The sequence below is a fragment of the Elephas maximus genome, chromosome 2 (assembly GCF_024166365.1).
Source record: "Elephas maximus indicus isolate mEleMax1 chromosome 2, mEleMax1 primary haplotype, whole genome shotgun sequence".
Classification (NCBI taxonomy): Eukaryota; Metazoa; Chordata; class Mammalia; order Proboscidea; family Elephantidae; genus Elephas; species Elephas maximus.
In genome coordinates, this window is record NC_064820.1 from 70553471 (window position 1) to 70577631 (window position 24161).

Below are 24161 nucleotides of genomic sequence, written 5' to 3' on the forward strand. Positions count from 1 at the left end.
GTCTGTATCTATATCAGAGTCCTCTCAGTCTTCAGGTTCACGTACCCAGTTGCCAAATCACCGCTCAACCACACAAACCCTGGTGTATCTCAGAGACAGTCAATACTCAAAAAAAAAAAAAAAAAAAACCCATTGCCATTGAGTCAATTCCAACTCATAGTGACCCTATAGGACAGAGTAGAACTGCCCCATAGAGTTGCCAAGGAGCACCTGGCGGATTTGAACTGCCGACCTCTTGGTTAGCAGCTGTAGCACTTAACCACTGCTACCAGGGTTTCCACTCAGTACTCAGCATGTGTAAAACTTACCTCCTAACTGGTCTCCTTTGCCCCCTAAAATCAACTTTCCACACCTTCCACAGCTACTGGAGTGCCCAGCTAAAATACAGATCTCTCCCCTGTCACTGAAGGCTTCCCATTGCCTACAGTATAAACTCTTAGCATAGCATAAATGAATCCACGGAATCTTGCCTATCAACCTCTACAGCCTCATGTCTTGCCAGTTCTCACTTCTAAATTCCAAAATGCTTGTAATTCCTGGAATACACTATGCCAGTGATTGATAGGAAACCTTGGTGGCGTAGTGGTTAAGTGCTCCAGCAGCTAACCAAGAGGTGGGCAGTTCGAATCTGCCAGGCACTCCTTGGAAACTCTATGGGGCAGTTCTACTCTGTCCTATAGGGTCACTACGAGTTAGAATCGACTCGACGGCAGTGAGTAGTGGGTAGTGATTGATAAGGAGTCTTTGTTGGTCCTGTTCACTCTTTCACATTTGCTCTTAAGCTTCTTCACCCACCCTTCCCCATCCTATCCAAAAAAAAAAAAAAACTAAACCCGTTGCCATCGAGTCATTCTGGCTCATTGTGACCCTATAGGACAGGGTAGAACTGCCCCATATGGTTTACAAGGAGCACCTGGTGGGTTCGAACTGCTGGCCTTTTGGTTAGCAGCTGTAGCTCTCAACCACTATGTCACCTAAAAAAAAAAAATTTTTATTTTTTTTTTTTTTTTTCACCTAGGTTACTGCTATTCACGACTGCCTCTAGGAGGCTTTCTCTGACTCCTCAGTCTGTTGGGAGTTTTTCCCCTGTCCAACCTTAAAGTCTTGTAACAGTAAGTCTCTGGGTTACAAATGTCAAGGACAACTCGTACTTGCCCGTTTAATGTTACATAAATTTGCCCTCACTTTGAAGCGATTGTACCAACCCCTACTAGCAACAAATTCTTCATCACATTCACCTTCACTTGCTGCAAGGTCAGCTTTTAAATCATTGAAAAGGCTTTGAGTCTTTTCTTGCACTAATGTAAGACTAAGAACTGTATGTACCTGTTCTGACTTACCTACAAATTCAACTTAAAGACACACTTAGGAAGAAATCTTGCTTGTAACCCAGGAACTGCCTGTATTTAACTCTATAATTGAATTTATAACTCTGTATTGTTATTATCTGTGTCTATTATGAGTCTGAATCCATTCCACAGCAACAGGTTTGGTTTTTTGGGTTTTACTATTACATAGCCACCCAACCCAAGTGCTCAGTATTTGCTAAATGAATTCTAATGTGTTTCTCTGCCTTACTATCCAGTAAGTACCTTGAGGCCTTATTCATCTTTGTGTCTTTAGCAACTAGCCCTGTGCTCATTACTTTCTTCTGAGCTCCAGGTGGCTGGTACACATCTCACTGGCATCACAAACTCAATGTCCAAAATTGAATGCATTTCAAGCCCCTGTTCCCCCACAGCTCTCTCACTCTCCCGTCTGTGCCCCCAAACAGAAAAAAAAAAAATTCTAAGCTGCTTCTCCTCCTGAATCCCGTAGCTTGGTGATTGGCACTGTCGTGCATATCTACATAAAGCAGAAACATGGTCATCACCTTAGACGCCCATTCTCTTCCCAGCCTCATTCTACTAAGTCATGCATATAAACTTACTAGGTAGAGAATCAAATAGATCACCTCCAGTTCTGAAATTCTGTTATTCTCTTGGTAACCAGCAGCTTGGCTTATACAAAATAATATAACATTTTTAGGCTAAAGGAGGCAGCTTAGTAAATAGTTTCAGGCTCTGGAAGGAGATTGCCTGGGCCATATCCCAGATCTGCCACTTAATAGCTGCATGATTTTGGGGTCAGTAACTAAACCTTTCTCCGCCTTGGTTTCTATATCTGTAGAGCCAGAATTATATGAGATAATGTGTAGAAAACACTGAGCACAGTGCATGGATGTACTAAGCACACCATAAGTAAATGAATGACCTTGAATTATATTCAATAAACGTGATTATCCTTTCATCTGGTTTCTGTTTTGGCTTCCAAACCTAAGGGATCTAAAGTTGGTAATTATTCATCCTTTATTAGGAAATTAAAAAAAAAATACCTTTTATCTTTTATTGATAAGGAAGCTCTCTACCCTGCTTTAAGGCTTCCTTTGACCTTCTTTGTACCCTGCCTTTTGTTATATAGAAGGTCAAAGAATTTGAAATCATTTTTACCATCATGAGATAACATCTGCTAATTATCTACATGTACTGCAGGGTCACTGTGAGTCAGAATTGACTCAGTGGCAATGGGTTTGGGGTTTTTTTTTTGGGTTTTAATATAGAAATACAAGATGTCATGATTTCCTTTCTCGTGTAGACTGTTGAGAGCACTCTAACATAATCCTCAAAAAAAAAAAAAAATGACGATGGCTTTTAGGTTTCCTGTGCCAGACCAAAAGAAGAGCCTTGGGACATGGCATAGGTCACCACAGTGCCACAAGGTCTGCTTATGACCCTGCCTGTCAACAAAGACAGGAGAAGATAAAGTAGCGGGTGCTGATAATGTGTTAGATTAATGGCTGTGGGCAGCTTGAAGAGAATGGCAGAACTGCCAGAGATAGTGTGATTGGCAGTATGGTATAGTATTTAACAGTGTTGACTCTGGAGCAGACTGCCTGGGTTAGTAGTCATTTCTAGCTGTGTGACCTTGGTAAGTTATTTAACATCACTGTGTCTCAGTTTCATCATCTACTAAAAATGGGGATAATAATAGGGTCTAAGTAGAGTTATTGAAAAGATTAAATGAGTTAGTATATGTAAAGCTCTTAGAACAGTGCCTGCTACATAATGTTTGACAATGTTGGTGGTGGTAGTTGTGGTTGGCGGTAGCCAAGCAGCAACTAAAGAGGCTTATCGGGTAAATAGATGAAGTAGCATGCCAACCATCTGATAGCTATGCTCACAATTGCCAACCTCAAGTTTTAGATACACAGTATCACTTAAATATTCTCTAATATTCTAACATAACATTCCCTGTATCTGCAGTAAAATTAAATGTTTAACCCTGGGGCTATAGTTGTGGCTTAACGTCACTGGCCTTCATTATTGAAGTATTTCAACAAGCTGATTTCTAAGACTCCCTCCAACTGTAAATTTATGAATTTTCATTTGTTGGTGAAATGTATTTCATCTTACCGTTCCTCTGTTTTCCCCCTTAGGGTTTGCTCCATCTAATATCCCTTATAATATGCTCATTAGCATGACGGAGCCCTGGTGGTTAAGAGCTCGGCTGCTAACCAAAAGATCGGCAGTTCGAATCCACCAGCTCTTCTTTGGAAACATTATAGGACAGTTCTACTCTGTCCTATAGGGTTGCTATGAGTCAGAAGACACTCAACTACTTGTCTGAATTTAGAATAACAACTAGAGCTAGATACATGGACAGTTATGAAATACTTTTTTTATTTTACTTTTTATTATAGGAAATTTCAACCATAAGCAAAAGTAATTATTATTCTGAACCTTCTCATGTACTCACCACTGTTTCAAAATTGTCAGCTCATGGCCAATATTTTTTCATTTACCTCCCCCAATTATTCTGAAACATACACCTAGCATTATATTGTTACAATTGTTTCTCAGTATATGGCTCTAAAAGATAGTTTAAAAAAAAAAAGGAAACATAATCATAATATCATTGTCACACGTAAAAATGATGAACACTTCTTGCTAGTTCATCAGGAAACTAGTTATGAGCCAGGTGTAGGATGGAGACTTAGGCATCATCATTCACACAGCAAAATATCCATGAGTAGAAGACAAAAAAAAAAAAAAAAAATTCTGAGTATTAAATAATGTGTTAGGATTGGAGAATCTCTCTCCTGAGCAATTTACTAAGGACTTCAATTCTGAGAAGTATGCCCCAAACACCAATTAAATGTGCTGAAGGCAATTTATTCATGCTTCTGGAGAAAAATAAAATTAGAATGTCTTTTTTAATTGTGGTTTTCCGGGTATGTGGATAGGGCTCTTTACTAATGAATTAATAAGGAAATCTATTGATTTCATTTATGAAGCAGCACTTGTTTTTATATGACCTGTGGTCTCAGGTAGCTTTACTTAATTCAGTTATACAATTTAAGAAATCCTTTCATGTTCACTTATAAGAAATTACCTGTAATTATTAAACCAGTTATCTCATATATAAATTTAGTAGAAAATTAAATTTTTATCTTCTATTTCTTATTTTTCAGAACCTATGATTTTTTTATCATTCGTTATAGTTTATTAATATGAACCTTTTCTATTAAAAGTTCTATTTGTCAAGGGTAGAAGTATTACACATTTCTAGTGTCAAACAGTTCTTCTTACACCTTGAGCAGTTTCCTTCTAATATTTTTGTTTTGTTCATATTTCTTGGGACACAAGACTTTAAAGGGTTCCTTTTCATTTATTTACAATGAAATTTGGAAGCAAGAACTTCATATTTCTGTTACACTACAAAATTTAAAATAAAATTACCTTTTTCCTTTTTATTTTTTTTTAACTGGCATCCCTAACATTTGAGACACAGTTGAGAGTGAATCAGTCGTTGGTTCCTAGGGGAGCCTTGGTATAATTAGTTCCACTTTTAGATATTGCTGATGGAGGAAGTCATGCACAAATAACACTGCATGTGGCACCATTTCCAAATCAAGTGGTAGATTTCACTCTTTAAGGCCAAGATTGGACCATTAAAGTTTCACTGGTCATTTTAGTCATCAAATGTAAATGCTACCTTTGTGAGTACAAGAAAAGGGATTGTATAAGGAAAGAAAACTGATAATGCTTCTGGCTTTATCAGACAAAAGAGACTACTCAGAATAAAGGCCACTGGAATGTCTCCATGTTTAGACAGTTCTACTCTACACTCAAAATTGGTGTCGCTGATTCATGGTGTGTATTTCAGTGAATGGCTGTTGATAGAAAATGTACTGTAGTATCTTGGCAGGAAAGCTTTCAAATTTCAGTATTTTCACAAAGTCATTTTTTATAATGCTGTTATGCAGTTTCTGCCCATACCTAAAAAATTACTTTCTATACCACCAGGTGGAAGCAAGAACAGTCAAATTGTAGTGCTTTGCTTTCCAAGTGTACTGGCATGTTCTGTAGATATCTATCCATGTCTCCAAAGTACCTTTATGATATATCCTTACTTGATTGCTTTTCTTCAACAACTCTCCTGATGCTTAGCACCTCTCTTTATTGTTTTATTTTTGTGCTTGCTTGGTGTCTTGGGCTGACCTTAGTAGTCATTCTAAGACAAACCAACCTGGATTTTTCTTCCCATCCCTATTTCGTTCATTGAATAGTTATCACATATATGCTATATGCTGAGCAAATTCCTCCACATTTTTCTAGAAATACAAACTTGACTAAAACACAGACCATATTCCCAAAGAGTTTATAGAATTGGAAGGAAAATGTCTTCATTCTTCTCTGACCTGGCAGAGCAGACCTTTCAGCCTTCCTGGTATATCTCCTGCCAGCCTGTGGCTTGCACTAGGTAGTGATTAAGGTTCAGTATTCACACAGACTTAATTTGTTCAACAAGTGATTACTGTCTGTGATGTGCCAGGTACCATATAGAGACTTAATTTATAAACTTATGTTTTTTTTTTCTTACAGATGGGGGGAAAAAAAGGATCAAAACAGTCTTTAATTTAAAAAATATTTCAATACAGAATGCAAAGCATGTAACCACTTGACATTATATGCCCTAAAACCTTGAGCTTAAGGAATTTTCAGGTAGATGTAGCTAATATGGGTGACACTATCTGAAATATACTTAGAAGACAGTCCACATATGCTGGTTGAAGTAAAAATAGAAATATGATACTCTAGGTCAATTCTGTTAGCTGTGAATTAATACAAAAGGTATAAAAGAAAGAGGAGAACCAAATTCTAAGGGTGGGTGGGTGTGTGTGTGTGTGTGTGTACATAGAGCGAGAAATATAGAAGAACTTCATGATTGTGGAAAACAGAAAAGAATGGTGTCAGAATTTCTTGCAAGATTTAGCTGCTACCAATATTCAGTACTATCTCTCAGGCCCCAAGCTGCCCATCATCTTCATCTGTTGTTCATCAAAAATTTCCAACCCAGTTAAAGGATTTTTTTTTTATCATCAGCTTGGTTATGCAAATCATTGAGAGGATGCATAGTCTGGGTCTGACCTACTGTATTTTAGCCTTAACTCCCACTCTGTAGACCCCTTCAAATCTACATGCCCTCCGTACCTCATACAGCTATCTTGAAAAACTGAACCTGTTTAGATGTCATATGCTTGTTGAAGCCTTTCCTAGTTCTCCAAGACACTGTCCTCTGTGTTCCCAGATCACTTTTTCTGTATAGAATTGGCTGCCTGATCTTGCAATCTCTTTCTTTCTATGTCTTCTCCTCACAAGGTTATACAAGCTCCTGTCTTATTCATCTTTGTAGCCACAGTATGTGTTAGGGTGTCACTAAGTATTTGCTGAATAATTGACTGAAACACCTAATTTATCTCACAGCAGTTTGCTTTGTACTGAGGTTTTTTTTTTTTTTTTTGTAATATAGTCTGCAATGTAGGCATAATTACAGATGAAGGTAACAAATCAATATCTCTTATCTGAGAAATCACTGGAGAATAAAGAACTATCATTTATTACATAGAGAGTTTTCTTAGAATGCCTCTGCTGAACCTGATTGATAAACTTCTTTGCCTGAGTACTTTAAGAAAGGGTGCTACTTCCTGAGGGTACACTTTTTCAGGTGGTTTACTGATTACCTAAGAACAGTTAATGAAAGGGCTCTAGAAAGGAATGAGGCTTGGATGCAAAAGGTAGCCATCCAGGTAGTCCCAGTTTAAGTTGTTTTAGTCTTTAGAAATGAGAGACTAAAAGCTGCCAAAGCCAACATGGCCTGTTTTTCAGAGCTGGGTGAAAGCTAAGGTGGGACACTCCTCCATATTCCCTGCAGGAGTCCCTCAGGGAGTGGTACAGATAACAAATCAGAGAAATGATATAAATGGGTATGCTTTAACTAACCTGGTTCTCTCCTTACAAAAGCAGGGTGGAAGATCAGGGAGGTCAAACTGGTGATAAACTTGATGTTTATCTTTTCTGGGATGCAGTTGGAACTTCAGTATAGCATAGTAGTTAAGATTATGGGCTCTGGAGTAGACCTGGGTTTAATTCGCAGCTTTACACTTGCTATGTGACCTTGAGCAAATTACTTTACCTCTCAGTGCCCAGTAAAATTGGGTTAATACCTGCCTCATTGCTTATGGGAGGATTAAATAAGAAAACACATTAATAGGCTCATAGTAAATATTAGGTGTGATGATGATACATACCAGTCATATATGTGACAGGTTTCTAGCTTAGATGCCTAGAAGGAGAGTGGTAAACCCTGGTTGGGAATTTGTAGGGAAAACTAAGTTTTGAGCATGTTACATTTGAGATGTCTGAGGCAGTTACATACGTGGGTCTGAAGCTTCAGTGAGAGATCTGGATGAAGGCTATAGATAATTATAGGTGGTCATTAAAGTCTTCAGAGTGGAAGCCTTCATAAATCAAATGAAAAGAGAAAACCAAGCACAGAATCATGGCAGACGCCAACTTTTATGGGTAGGTTTTGAGTGGGTATAGGGCGAGAAGCCAGCAAAGGAAACTGAAAGAATGGTCGGAAAAGTGGAAGAAGGCCAGAAAAGAAAAAAGCTACACCTTTGGCAGAGCACTTTTAGTGGAATAGTAAAAGAATGATAGGCAAGGAAATAGAGACAGTGAGAAATTTGCAGGGTGCAAAAGCTGAAAACCATAGGTTGGGGGATACATCTTTCTTAAGATTAAGAGAAAGGTGAGGATGGGTACAGATATACATAACATTTATCATAATTACATTTCCTGTTGCATGATAAGAACCAACATGAACCCAGACCCCAAAATGTGGAGATTAATTCAGTCCTCAGTTTCCCACTTCTCCACCCTCATCACAAGCTTCCCTCAGGACACTCTCTCTCTGACCCTAAGCACCTGGAACTAGGTCAGAGTTCAAAAGTTAAAAGGGTGTCATCCTTCAGACTGCCAGATAGTCACATGCCAGCCACAGGCTTGGGGTGTCCACATGACATCCGAACCTTCTGGCCTGCTAGCCACAAATTTGGGGCTGGTTTTCCACTACCCCTTTAGGATGCCAGCTGTAGACTTGGAGTCCACACAGCACCAGAGGCATATCGAGGGTAATGAAAGCCCAGAAGCAGTCTCTAAGTTTGTACCCTACCTCCCATCAATTGTAGGGGTGATTCTCCAGCAAACCTCATCTGGCACCCCTTTGGACTTGCATCCAGGGCAAAAGTCCCCCTCACTGTGCCTCTGCATGACACCCTTACTTTCTGACCTCCTGGCTCCCACCACATCTTTCCGTTCAATAATTTACAGGAACGACTCACAGAGTATACTATACATACAACTACAGATTTGTTATAACCAAAAACAATACAATAAAGAGATGCATAGGGTACAGCCTGGGAGTGTTCCCATATAGCGCTTCCGTGTCCCAAGGGACACACTACACTTCTGAGAGCAGATATTCTTGTCAACCAGGAAACTCCCTGAGCCTCTGTGTTCAGAGCTTTTATCAGCCAGTCCTGCATGATAGGCTAAATCATGCCTCCTAAGGCTAATTGATACCGGCCTTCCAGGTGACTCTTTTCTAGTCTGGCCAGTCTCCTCTCCCCAGCACAAGTCTTCAGGTATACCCTGGAAGTGTCAGACCAAGGCACTTCAATTACTCCGAGGGTTATTTCTCTGGAGCCCAAGACAAAGGCCACCTTACTTAGGGTAAAAATAGGGCTTGTACCTCATACCCATAAACTCAGAAACTGAGCTAGAAGAGCCTTTCTGGACATTAATTCATCATAGTTTACTAAAGATAAAATAACACTTTTGACTAAGAATGAGTCTCTTTATAGTAAAAGTTTACTTATGCTAACACATTTAGTTATGAGACATTCTATTCATTAAACAGTCTGACCCTAAGCCAAAATAAAAGGTCCTTAAGTGAAAAAGTCCATTGTTTGGGACACTAGTGACTCAAGTGTTAGATACTTAGGAGACTATAGGTACCCAAACTGAAGGGCTCAGTAAATGTTGAATGCTACTCCTAAATCTGATTCCTTAATGTACCAGCAACCCATTCAGAAGAAAAATTATTAGCAATGTTCAGAATGCTTGAATATTCAATGTGTGTCATATCCAGTGTGCATCACCTTCATTAATTGCAAATCAGGGCTTTATATAATTGTCTTAGTTATCTGGTGCTGCTGTAGCAGAAATACCACAAGTGGATAGCTTCAACAAAAAGAAATTTATTCTCTCACAGTTCAGGAGGCTAAAAGTCTGAAGTCAGGGTGCCAGCTCCAGGGGAAGGCTTTCTCTCTCAGTCAGCTCTGGAGGAAGGTCCTTGTCATCAATCTTCCCCTAGTCTAGGAGTTTCTCAGTGTAGACACCTTGGATCCAGAGGACACACTTGCTCCTGGTGCTTCTTTCTTGGTGGTATGAGGTCCCTCTCTGTGCTCAATTCTTTCTTTTATATCTTAAAAAGAGATTGACTCAAGATACAATCTAATCTGTAGATTTGAATCCTGCTTTATTAACATAACTGCCTCTAATCCCACCTCATTAACATCATAGAGGTTAGGATTTACAGCACATAGGATAATCATATCAGATGGCAAAATGGTAGACAACGACACAATACTGGGAATCATGACCTAGCCAAGTTGATAGACATTTTTGGAGGATGTAATTCAATCCATAACAGTAACGGTCCATGGTAGGTAAACACTCTTAGATAGAACTGCTTATGTCTTGGACATGCAAATAATAACATTAAATAAATGAGCTTAAGTGGAGTTTTCTTTATAAACTTGCCACAGTTAAAGATATATATATGTATATGTGTGTGTGTGTAAGTATGTATGTGTGTATATATAAATCCACAGCACAGGAAATATATTGCATGCCTAGTGTTATGAGTTGAATTGTCTCAACCAAAAATATCTGTCAACTTGGCTAGGCCATGATTCCCAGTATTGTGTGATTGTCCTCCATTTTGTTCTCTGATGTGATTTTCCTATGTGTTGTAAACCCTATCTCTATATTAATGAGATGGGATTAGTAGCAGGTATGATAATGAGGCAGAACTCAATCTATAAGATTAAATTGTGTCTTAAGCCAATCTCTTTTGAGATATAAGAGAGAGAACCAAGCAGAAAGACATGGGGACCTTCTACCACCAAGAAAGCAGTGCCAGGAACAGAGCGCCTCTTTTAGACCCAGGGTTCCTGCACAGAGAAGCTCCTAGACCAGGGGAAGATTGATGACAATGGTGCCTGTTTTCCCTTCTTTTCCTCCAATTTCTTCCACTTGTAATGGAAATGTCTAGCTTGTGCCTGTCTGTTGCACCATTGTACTTTGGAAGCAGGTAACTTGTATTCTAGATTCACAGTTGAAGAGGAATTTTTGGATTTTAGACTTGGAATTGATTTAAAACTTTTGCTAAGATAGGGTAAATGTGTTTTACACGTGGCAAGGACATGAATTTGGGGGGAGTCAAAGGGTGGAATGTTATGGATTAAATTGTGTCTCCCAAAAATATCTATCAACTTGTCGACCATTTTGTCATCTGATGTGATTTTCCTATGTGTCGTAAATCCTGTCTCTATGATATTAATGAGATGGGATTAGCGGCAGTTGTGTTAATGAGGCAGGACTCAATCTATAAGCTTAGATTGAGTCTTAAACCAATCCCTTTTGATATATAAAAGATAGAGGCGAGCAATGAGGCATATGGACCTCATACCACCAAGAAAGCAGCTCCAGGAGCACAGTGCATCCTTTGTACCTGGGGTTCCTGCACAGAAAAGCTTCTAGACTAGGGAAAGATTGATGACAAGGACCTTCCTGTTATACCTAGGGTCGCTGTGAATTGAAACTGACTTGACAGCACCTAACAGCAGCAACAACACCCCTATCATAGCACTCATCTCAATGTAATATAATTGCCTGTTTAGTCATTGTCTTCTCCATTATATTTTAATAAAATTGCCCTAGTTGATATTTTATCCCCAGTGCCTATCACAGTAACCATATCCATACTATATGCTCATAAATATTTGTCGAGTATTCTTAACTTAAATCATTTAGCCTCTCTGAGCCTCAATTGTCATATTGATGAAAAAGAATTAATACCCTACCTACCTAATAAGGCTGTTTTGGGGTCTTGTAAGATAATAGAAAGGAACCCTAGTAGCACAAGTGATTAAGGGCTTGGCTGCTAACCAAAAGGTTGGCGTTTCAAGCACACCAGCCACTGTTCAGGATAAAGATGTGACAGCCTGCTCCCATAAAGATTACAGCCTAGGAAGTCCTGTGAGGCAGTTCTACTCTGTTCTCTAAGGTTGCTATGAATTGGAATCGACTCAACGGCAATGGGTTTGGGTTTTGGCTTTTTAAGATAATTGGGATGAAGCCTAGCGTAGGGGTTAAGAGTGTGCATTTTGAATCCATACTGCCTGGTGTTTAGTTCTTGCTTCTACTTTTTTTTTTTACCATATAACTAGCTCTGTGACCTTGGGCAAGTTATTGAACATCTTCATGTTTTAGTTTCCTCTTTGGTGAAATGGGAATAACCATGGTATCAACCGTATAAAGTTGTTGTGAGGACTGAGTGAGTTAATAATTGGAAAACATTTATAATAATGCCTAAGCGTGCAAAGAATAAATGTTAGCTATTAATTATAACGGGAAACCCTGGTGGTGCAGTGGTCAACAGCTACAGCTGCTAACCAAAAAGTCGACAGTTCAAATCCACCAGACGCTTCTTGGAAGCCCTGTGGGGCAGTTCTACTCTGTCCTACAGGATCACTATGAGATGGAATTGACTAGACAGCAATGGGTTTAGTTTTAGTTTTTACACATAGAGTTAATATCAGGCAGGGTAAAGTTAGATACATGAGACCAAATGGACGACTCCTGTCTGGAGGCAGAATGAGAAGGCAGAAAGGGATAGGAACTGGTTGAATGGACACAAGAAACCCTGGGTGGAAAGGGGGAGTGTGCTGTCACATTATAGGGATTGCAACTAATGTCACATAACAGTATGTGTATAGATTTTTGTATGAGAAATTAATTTGAGCTGTAAGCTTTCACCTAAAACACAATTAAAAAAAATTAGATAATTATACATTTGTATATTGACTTTGGGTCAACAGAAATCCCTGATTTTTATTCTTTTTCTGTTTTCTTTTTAGAGTTGGTGGTTCCAAGATTTTACTCAGAATGACTTTAGGAAGAGAAGTGATGTCTCCTCTTCAGACAATGTCTTCCTTTACTGCAGCGGGCAGAAACATTTTAAGATGGGATCTGTCACCAGAGCAAATTAAAACAAGAACTGAGGAGCTCATTGTGCAGACTAAACAGGTGTATGATGCTGTTGCAATGATTGATATTGAGGAAGTAACTTACGAGAACTGTTTGCAGGCACTAGCAGATGTAGAAGTGAAATACATAGGTGAGTAGGATGCAAAGGTATATCAATATTTCATCTTGTGGGCATCATAAACCATTTTATGCTTTCTGGCTTGGCAGTCAATTTTCCAATTTTACAAGAGATTGAATTTTACATAATGGCTAATTAATTGCTTAGAATTAAATTACCAGAGATTTAAAATTTTTATGTCGTTGGCAAAGGTGCCATAAAATGCACACTGTCATCATACTGCTATCTGGAGAGCATTTTGGGAATATATACAGTCAGTTCTCATTATTTGCACTTATTATGTTCTATAAAATCACAGCGAACACTGAATTAGCAAGTGCTGAGCATTGCTCCTAGGAGAAACTCAGGGTTAGGCTCCTGCGAGTCTCTAGTCACATTTTCGTCAGCCAGTCAGTACATACCGTGTTTTCCATATTTTTTCTGTTTAAAGATACCTTACTTAGTATATATTGTTGATTCTTTAACATTGACTTCATGGCCAACAGCACTGTACCTCATGCCTGAACAAAGCTTATCTAACACAGGTGTTCTCTCTGTCAGGCACATCACAGCCTTCTTGCACTTAGGAACACTAGACAGCACTTCAGCACCATACTTGAGGGCCATTTTAAATAGTGAAATTATCAAGAAAAAGCACAAAAATGCAAAAAACATGGCACTAAATAAACCACAAAAAGGACCCTGGTTTACAGTATGAAAGCTGAAATAAGAAGGCAAATCATTGCTTCATTCGACTTCAGCTGGGAATATGCACATCAGGCAACTCGCATCTTCAGCACTCTACATGTCCGTGAATGACCATGAGAGCACTGCGAGTCCTGAGTATGAGGTTACTAATAAATTTTATCAAGCAGGCAATTGCAAATATGGAATCTGTGAATAACGAGGATTGACTGTATCAAAGCTTTTAAGAAGTTCATACTCTAGCCCAATAATTCCAAATGCAATCACTTATTCAAAGAAAATAATCAGAAATACAGGCAAAATTTGTGTGTAAATTTATGTATAAATAGATACTGTCATACTAAAAGCTTAGAAACGATTTCTAAATGTCAGCGAATAGAACAGCTAAGTAAATTATGATACATCCTTCCTCTGTAACACTATGTAGCTGTTGAAATCATGTTTCAGAGCCATATTTAATAACACAGAAAAAGAGGACACAGAAGGAAAACTAGAAGAAAATACAGAGATTTTAATAATGGTTAATGTCTTAAGTGGTAGGTTTACCGTTGATTTTTATTTTCCTCCTTGTGCTTTCCATCTTTTTTCCAAATTTCCTAAAATGAACATGTATTACTTTTATAATATATGTGTTAGGTCCTTTGAGTTATAAGAAATGAAGAGTCACTTGGCTTAACTGTAAGACTTGGACATATTTTGTAGCATAATTATAGCTATACAATCTTGGCTATGTGTCCAAGCTTCATAAAAATAGAGGATAGCTGTAGAACTGGATATCATAATCACTTGTATGTATGCATTTTGGAGTTTGGAAAGTTGTCCAGAATCCAGCATAGCCTTAGTGAACCAATCCTTGAAAACCAAGAGCTCCCTATTCAGTGTTCCATCATAATAGGGACTTGGCCACTTTCTCTCTTATCTCTGTGTTTCTCTTCAGTTTCTATCCCTACTACCAACTACTTCACTCTCATTACTGACCATGAGATCTTGTTACCAGTCTTGAGTTGAAGCTCCTGAATAAAAAGATATGATTGGTCCTGTTAGTCAAAGTCAAAGTCAAAGGGATGAGATTGGCCCCTATTCAGCAAAAGTTTTAACTTCACGTGCATCCCCACCCTGGATTTGGGTTGTCCATAGACCAGGTGCTCAGTTCTATAGCCAAGATGATATACCAGCCTGGTAACTTACATATTTGACTAATATAAAAAATCAGTGAGGAAAAAACAAAATCTTAAAAAATATTACTGTTTTAAATTTTATTCCCCACTTCTAATAATAAACCCACTGCCCTCGAGTCGATCCTGACTCATAGCGACCCTATAGGACAGAGTAGAACTGCCCCATAGAGTTTCCAAGGAACACCTGGTGGATTCCAACTGCAAGCCTTTTGCTTAGCAACCATAGCACTTAACCACTATGCCACCAGGGTTTCCACACCTAATAACAGATCTTTTAAATATACTTTCAGTTTTGTGGTATTTGTTCTTTGTTCTCCTGTAACAAGATTTATCTTTGTGAATTAATCATCATTTTTTAGTTTGGAAAGAGAGTCTTTAAAGACTAGTTTCTCCTATGTGTGCGTGTTTTCAGAGTTCATTATGCCTTCTACAATAGCTGTTAAAGACCCCATTTGTGTGTCAGGTACTGGGTATCACCATTGTTTATAGTTTGGCAATGAGAGCATAAAGTTTGATTCCAGGTCTTTGTGGCAAAGTAAGGAAGGAAGTGCTTTTCAGCATTGTTTGCTTAAGAATATGTTTCCAATTTTAGGCTTGTGTATTTTATGTTGCACATTTAAGATCTTTAGCAATATTCCTTCTTAATATCTTTTTGTGCTAATTTAAAAAACTGAGCAAAATATAACTCTATAGTTAACTATATCATTTAAACAGGTACTATATGTATTAAAATTTAAATTTTCTATTTCATTCTTTCCATAGTTAAGGGGCGTAAAATTATATATTTAATTGAATCATAAAAGCATAATTACCTAATTCAATTTTTTTAAAAACACACATTATTAAACTATTCAGATATTTTTGGCAGATTTTTGTTTCTTATTTTTTGTTTTTACAGTTTTATTTGTAACAGTGCTTTAAGAGAACTGATATGAGTGAGTTAGCTTATTTAACTGTACAAATATTGGTATGAATAGGATAGTTCTACTGTTTACTATATGTTATATGGGTAAATTTTTCTTATAATACTTTCAGAACACTGATGATAATAAAAACATATTCATTGTAGCAGAGCCACAACCATCACTGTGAACTATTGTCATTTTTGTTTTATAGTGTATATTATTTTACTAACAGATTTTTGTCCAGTGAAAGCCAAAATACAAATGTATGAAAAGCCTAAGAACCAATTTTAATTTGTGAAGATTAGAGCAGACTAAGAGTCCTCTGAAGACAGGCCTGGCAATCTGCTTCCAAAAGGTCAAAGCCTTGAAAACCATATGGACTGTACATGGGTTCACTATTACTCAATCCACTCAGTGGCAACTAACAACAACATTGTCATCATTTCATAGGAGATAGCCCCAATATCCAGCTGCTTACTGGACGTGTCTACTGAGATTTCAGGGAATCTGGGAATTCCCTGTAATTGTATGGAATTTTTTCTGTTTATATGCTTATGCACATTTGGGAGAGGGTCCGTAACTTTGTTGTTGTTAGATGCCGTGAAGTCAGTTCCAATTCATAGCGACCCTATGTGCAACAGAACAAAACACTGCCCAGTCCTGCACCATTCTCACAGTCTTTGTTCTGCTTGAGCCCATTGTTGCAGTCCATCTCGTCGAGGGTCTCCCTCTTTTTCACTGACTCTCTACTTTACCAAGCATCATGTCCTTCTCTAGCCACTGGTCCCTCCTGATAACACGTCCAAAGTACGTGAGGCAAAGTCTTGCCACCCTTGCTTCTAAGAAGCATTCTGGCCGTACTTCTTCAAGACAGATTTGTTTGTTCTTCTGGCAGTCCATGGTATATTCAGTATTCTTCGCTAACGCTGAAATTCAAAGGCATCAGTTCTTCAGTTTTTCTTATTCATTGTCTGGCATTCACGTGCATATGCGGTGACTGAAAACACCATGGCTTAGGTCAGGTGCACCTTAGGCCTTAAAGTGATGTCTTTCTTTTTGACACTTTAAAGATGTCTTTTGCAGCAGATTTGCCCAATACAATACGTCGTGTGATTTCTTCACTGCTGCTTCCATGGGCATTGATGTGGATCCAAGTAAAATGAAATCCTTGACAACTTCAACATTTTCTCCATTTATCATGATGTTGCTCATTGGTCCAGTTGTGAGGATTTTTGTTTTCTTTATGTTGAGGTGTAATCCATACTGAAGGCTGTCGTCTGATCTTCATTAGTAAGTGCTTAAAGTCCTCTTCACTTTTAGAAAGCAAGGTTGTGTCACTACATATCGCAGGTTGTTAGTGAGTCTTCTCCCAATCCTGATGCCATGTTCTTCTTCATATAGCCCAGCTTCTCAGATTATTTGCTCAGCATACAGATTGAGTAAGTATGGTGAAAGGATATAACCCTGATGCGCACCTTTCCTGATATTAAACCACACACTATTCCCTTGTTCTGTTCAAATCTCTGCCTCTTGGTCTATGTACAGGTTCCTCACAAGCACAATTAAGTGTTCTGAAATTCCCATTCTTCGTAATGTTATCCATAATTTGTTATGCCCGACACAGTCAAATGTCTTTGCAAGATCAATAAAACACAGGTAAACATCTTTCTGGTATTCTGTGCTTTCAGCCAGGACCCATCTGACATCAGTAATGATATACCTTGTTCCACATCCTCTCCTGAAAACAGGTTGAGTTTTTGGCAGTTGCTTGTCCATATACTGCTGCAACTACTTTTGAATGATCTTCAGCACAATTTTACTTGTGTGCGATATTAAACATGTCGTTCGATAATTTCTGCATTCTGTTGGATCACCTTTGTTTGGAACCAACATGCATATGGTTCTCTTCCAGTCAGTTGGCCATGTAGCTGTCTTCCAAATTTCTTGGCATAGATGAGTGAACACTTCCAACTCTGTTGAAACATCTCAATTGGTATTCTGTCAATTCTTGGAGCCTTGTATTTTGACAGTGCCTTCAATGCAGCTTGGCCTTTTTCCTTCAGTACCATCAGTTTTTGATTATATGCCACCTCCCAAAATAGTTGACCGTTGACCAATTCTTTTTAGTACAGTGATTCTGTGTATTCCATCTTCTTTTGATGCTTCCTGCATCATTTAATTTTTTTCCCATAGACTCTTTCAGTGTTGCATCTTGGGACTTGAATTGTTTCTTCAGTACTTTTAGCTTGAAAAATGCTGAGCATGTTCTTTCATTTTGGTTTTCTAACTCCAGGTCTTTGCACATTTCATTATGATACTTTATTTTGTCTTCTCAAGACACCCTTTGAAATCTTCTGTTTAGCTCTTTTACTTCATCATTTTTTCCTTTTGCTTTAGCTATCCTATGTTCAAGAGCAGGTTTCAGAGTCTTTTCTGACGTCATTAAGGTCTTTTCTTTCTTTGCTGTCTTTTGAATGAGTTGTTGCTTTCTTCATGTATGCTGTCATTCTGCATCTTGTCTGGTCTTCAGTCATTAGTGTTTAATGCATCAAGGCTGTTGTTGAAATGGTCTCTGAATTCAGGCGAGATATACCCAAGGTCATACTTTGGCTCTCGTGGATGCTCTCATGGACTTGTTCTAATTTTCTTCAGCTTCAACTTGAATATGAGCAATTAATGATCTGTTCCACAGTTAGCCCCTGGCCTTGTTGTGACCTATGATATTGAGCTTTCCCATTGCCTCTTTCCACAGATGTAGTCAATTTGATTCCTGTGTATTCCATCTGGTGAAGTCCACGTGTATGGTGGCCGTTTATGTTGTTGAAAAATGATATTTGCAAAGAAGTCATTAGTCTTGCAAAATTCTATCATGCGATCTCTGGCATTATTTCTATCACCAAGGCATATTTCCAATTACTGTCCCTTCTGCGTTTCCAACTTTCACATTACAGTCACCAGTAATTATCAGTTTATCCTGATTGTTTGATCAATATCAGACTGCAGAAGTTGCTAAAAAGCTTCAATTTCTTGTCTTTGACCTTAGTGGTTGGTGCGTAAGTTTGACCAAAAGGTCAGCAGATCAAACCCACCAGCTGTTCTGTGGGAGGAAGATGTAGCAGTATGTCTGTAAAGATTTACAGCCTTGGAAACCCTATGTGATGGTTCTACTGTGTCCTATAGGGTCCCTACGAGTTGGAATTGACTCAACAGCAATGAGTTTATTTCGGTTTTTTTTAATAGTAAAACAAGATGAAGAACTCCTATTCTAAACATAACCCACCCTACTACATTGATCTGCTTGTTTCTTAAACATTCTTTGTCTCTGCCAGCCCCCATGCTTACAATCCCTACTGCGCCCCTCCTCTTGTCTCACCCATCCCCTAAGGTCCAGTACAGTTACTACCTTCTTCAATTACTGAGTCTCCCAGCCCTTGGTAGTTGCTGTCTTTGAGATACTATCCTCTTCACTTGAAAACTAATATTCTCTGTAATGTGTTGTTCTTTATCATCTTATATACTTCCCCCCCAAAATTATAAGATGCCTGACTACAAAACTATGTTTTTTTCTTCCTGCGCTCCCAGTAAATTAATTATGCTCTAAACATACTTTGATAATTCCTCAGTCTACAACACTTCTGTTAACAACATAGCATATTGTTAATAACATACCAACAGCCAAGTCCTGCATTTGATGCTGTTTTTTGATAGCCCTAAAAACCTTTACTGAAAGTATAAAATGACAAACTTACATTTGGATAATCATTCATATAGGCAGGAGGTATTTGACTAAGTCCACCCAGAGGCACCTTAGAGTAAATGCCTGGTGATCTACTTCCAGAAAAATCAGCCATTGGATGCTTTGTGGAACACAGTTCTACTCGACACACATGAGGTCACCATGAGTCTGAATCAATGACAACTGGAAAAAAAAAATACTATTTTTTTCTCTATCAACAGTGGAAAGAACCATGCTAGACTTTCCCCAGCATGTCTCCTCTGACAAAGAAGTACGGGCAGCAAGTACTGAAGCAGACAAAAGACTTTCTCGTTTTGATATTGAGATGAGCATGAGAGAAGATATATTTCAGAGAATTGTTCACCTACAGGTAAATGGTGTTATAAATCCCTTTAAAAAAACATAAAACCACACAAAAAATTAATAGCCCTTGACCAGCAATATAAAGTATTTGAGTTTTCCTACATTTTGTTACAAGGATTATAATAATAGGCAAAGCATAGTAGACTATAATAGTATATGATACCAGGTAGGTTTATGTTGAGTTGCTAATTTCATTCACTTAGAATTAAACACAGTGTAGGTAAATATAAATCTATATCTAGGGCTTATTAACCATCAATGAATTTGAAGGTTCAATGTAGAAACCTCTGAATTTTCAAAATATTGCAAGGTTTATGTTAGATCATATCAACTAGATGCAAGTGGAACTGAGTTACTTATTTGTAAATACCTTGTATTTTTGTCCATCATAGTTATAACAAACTGTTGGTGCACACCAGAGTCATTCCTATCTGTCATCCTTACATTTTTTAGGACTCATGGAAATTGTGGATAATGAATATTCTAGGTAGGTCTGCCTTGAGTACTTTTGGTCTTTTCGTCCCCAATTTTGATTTGCTTCCCAGCAGTTTGATCATGTCTTTGGTTTAAATTTTAATTTTCATGGTACCTCAGCAATTTGTTGGAAAACAAATGTTTTACAATCCTGAGCATTTTTATTTAATTTTACTTGTTTGTTTCTGCAGAATCTCAAATGTTCTTTATGCCTTGTTAGCAATTTATGCCGAGAGTTAAAAGGAAGCATTTGAAATAAAAAAAAAAATTTTTTTTTAACTCACTTATAGAATATAAAAACAATTTTTTTTTTTTTTTTTTAGGTTTGTAAAATATACATGCTATTTATTTTCTTATGTCAGACAAGTACTTTTCGCTTCATAATTTATAATCATCTGTGTGGTTTATGATTGCTCGTCTTTGGTACTATATAATATAAATGAGAATAACTTTGTAATTACTCTTTACGAACTAAATTGTTCTCTTTTCTCCTTTGGCCACACTTATTATTTCATGTGATTTGGATTGTAACCTTTACTTGTCTCCTATTTTTATTTCATCCCAAAATAATCTGATTTCCTTTCTACTCTGTGTTATATACATATTTTAGAACTTTTTTCTGGAATTTCTGATTTCCTTTGATTTGTTGTGTTTTCGTCCTGACTTCTAAGTTCTCATTTGGATACTCTAACCTCAAAAAAGCATTTCAATCTTAATGTCATTAATTAAGTCTAATGTTTTTGTTACTATTCCACTTTGTCTGATTATTATAAATGTTGTCCATAGGTATGGAAGGTTTGTCACTTTAGATTTTGTCAGAGTAAAATCTCTGAGTCTATTGAAAGCAATAGTAAAGAGTTTTATTGAGGGAACATGGCAGTTTGAATCAGGCAGCATTCAGGAAGAACTCCCAAAATGCTCCATCTTTCTGGAGACAAAGTTGAGCTTTTATATACAAACTTGGGCATGACTAATCCTACAAACATTTCAAAAACAGCTCTTTCTTCATATCAGTTAATCTTTTCTGCTTCCGGAAGACCATCTGCGCAAAACATTTTCTGAGGGTATCACATTTGCCTCACATGCTTCCTGAAACATTCTAAGCACATACATTACTTCTCTTTCTGTCTCTGACCCCTGCTTACTCAGAGTCATCTGGATTAACACTTTATTGAGAGCCTAGTTGTCAGCCATCTTGGCTTAGCTGAGAGCCTCATTTTAATTTTAGAAAGTGCTTATTATTCCCCCCTTTTGATCAAGAATTTTTATAGAAATTCTTAGATCACAAAGACCACTATAAGAGCATTTTCTTCTTGCATGGTCTTTTAGTTGTGCTGTAACATAGATGACTGCCTTTAAGCTTTTAAGACTCCAGAAGCTACTGTTCTTTTATTCAGTAGCTGGGCACCATCTAGTATCTTTACTATGCCATTCCTTAGTCACTCTACTTCTGGTGATCTGATGGTAAGGGACACCTAGAGTAGATAGGCTAAATTTTTTAGGGAAACATCTCAGCAATACACAAGGTGATGGAGTGCTAGGGCACAAGCACCGAAGTTCCAGAAACGTGAGTCTCCTGAAGATACATAATCCTTTTCATAACTTTGAGTCTGGCGGTATGGCTACAAAAGTTAGATATATAATACACAATACATTTAACAAGTCTTACAACTAACAGCATGAAAATTGACAAGCAGGAGAGGGAGACAAAAAGAAAAGTAATGTATGTGCTTAGAGTGTTCCAGGAAGCATTTGACACAAATGAGATGTCCTTGGGAACATTGTCCGTCTCTGTCCCCTGCTTACTTGGAGCGAGCTGGATTAACCCTCTACTGAGAGCCTAGTCATCAGCCATCTTGGTCTTGCTAACAGACTCAGTTTGATTTTAGAAACTCCTTATTAATTTCCTTGCTATACTTTTTTTCCTTTTATGGTATTTTTGGTGAAAGTTTACACAGCACATTAGGTTCCCGTTTAACAATTTCTATATATGTTGTTCAGTGATATTGCTCACATTCTTCACAATGTGTGAGCATTATCATTATTTCCATTCTGGTTGTTCTGTTTCCTTTGAACTAGCTTCCCTGGCCCCCGTTACCCTCTCTTCTTTGCTTTAGGGTAAATATTGACCATTTGGTCTCACACAGGTGATTATTTAAAGGTGCACAATACTCACAGGTGATACTGTTTAATTATATGAGCCAATCTATTATTTGGCTGAAAGGTAACCTCCAGGAGTGGCTTCACTTCCAAGTTTAAAGTGTATCTCAAGGAAGTAGTCTTGGAGGATACTGTAGTCTTTACTGGTCCAGTAAATCTGGCCTTTTTTTGGAATTCAAGGCTTGTTCTACATTTTTCTTTCATTCTATCCAGGACCATCTCTTGCTATATTTTTTAATTTTGTATATGTTTGAAACTGATCTAGCTAAATTTAGGATCAAATTGTTGCCTGTAGATTATCACAGTAGACTAGCATACCGTAAAACCAAAAACAAAACTCATAGCCATCGAGTCAATGTTAACTCATAGTGACCCTATAGGACAGAGTAGAACTGCTCCATAGAGTTTCCAAGGCTGTAATCTTCATAGAAGCAGACTGCCACGTCTTTTTCTTACGGTGCAGCTGGTGGGTTCATATCGCTAACCTTTTGGTTAGCAGCCAAGCACTTAACCTCTGCGTCACCAGGGCACCTAGCATACCGTAGTTACCTAAAAAAGCACCAGTGTGTTCATCAGATTTGTGTGTTTGTTTGGGTTGGTTCACTTCAGGGTTTTATTGTAACAATTTTGTTTCAGATTTGATTCCATAATGTTTCCTCTCTCCAATGGAGTAATTGCTCTAGTACATGTGGATTATTATATGAACATTTTTAGGAGCTTCTACTATGTCTGTTAAGGCTACGTCAGAAAAATAACTTTTGTTTTTGCTTTTGTACTGGAGCTTGTTAAGTGAATTTAAAAATCTTTCTTGACAAATAGTTATGTTTATTGAGGCAGTACTTTCTAAAATCTAGAATTATCAGTACCGTTTTCTGCTATAGCTTTAATAAATGGTAAATTTCATCTCATTCATATTTAAAGTACAAAATTAGATATATGTATTTATTCTTCCCTGTAATACTGGAAGTATTTTTTTTTTTAATACTGGAAGTGAAATAAGGTAACCATGATGTAACATATAAAGCCTTTATTAAGCTGTGCAAATATGATCTTACATTAATATAAAGTCAGCAATATCAAGAATGCTCTACTAAAATGACGGTGCTCTGAATAATGTTAAGGCTTGAAAATACACCAATGTAAATAATAATCAGATATAACGCAATGAAACATGAGAGTGGGAAGTTGACAGGCCTGCTTTGTTTTTTCAGCTCTTCCAAGTTTTCTGCCTTTGACAGAGTGCAGTCTTACCACTTTTGTATTGCTTGTTTTATTAGAAAATATTTTAGTTTTCATCTCTGACACAAGTTCTGACTTTCACAAGTTTTACTGTACTATCCAAATTAAATATAAAATATTATTTTAGCTCTCATGGTATTTTTTTTTCCTTAGAATTGTTAAATGTTGTTAGGTGCCATTGAGTTGGTTCTGACTCATAGCGACCCTATGTACAACAGACCAAAACACTGTCCAGGCGTGTGCCACTCTCACAATCATTGTTCTGCTTGAGCCCATTGTTGCAGCCATTGGTCAATCCATCTAGTCAAGAATCTTCCTCTTTTTTGCTCACCTTCTACTTTACCAAGCATGACGTCCTTCTCTAGGAACTGGTCCCTCCTGATAAAATGTCCAAAGTACACAAGACGAAGTCTTATCGTCCTTGCTTCTAAGGAGCATTCTGGCTGTACGAAGATCTTCCAAGACAGATTTGTTCATCCTTCTGGCATGCCATGGTATATTCAATATTCTTTGCCAACACCATAATTCAAAGTCAACAATTCTTCGGTCTTTCTTATTCACTGTCCAGTTTTCACATGCATATAA

General features: G+C 37.7%; 1 protein-coding gene across 6 annotated transcripts in view; it reads left to right on the forward strand.

Annotated features, from left to right (window-relative positions):
- NLN (neurolysin) overlaps window positions 1-24161 on the forward strand; it is a 139816-nt gene that overhangs the window by 26007 nt on the left and 89648 nt on the right. For all 6 annotated transcript variants that reach the window (XM_049864676.1, XM_049864669.1, XM_049864653.1 and 3 more), the window contains 2 exons: window positions 12590-12849; window positions 19562-19710. In XM_049864676.1, coding sequence (XP_049720633.1) covers window positions 12590-12849; window positions 19562-19710 — 409 coding nt within the window. The remainder of the gene's footprint in view (window positions 1-12589; window positions 12850-19561; window positions 19711-24161) is intronic.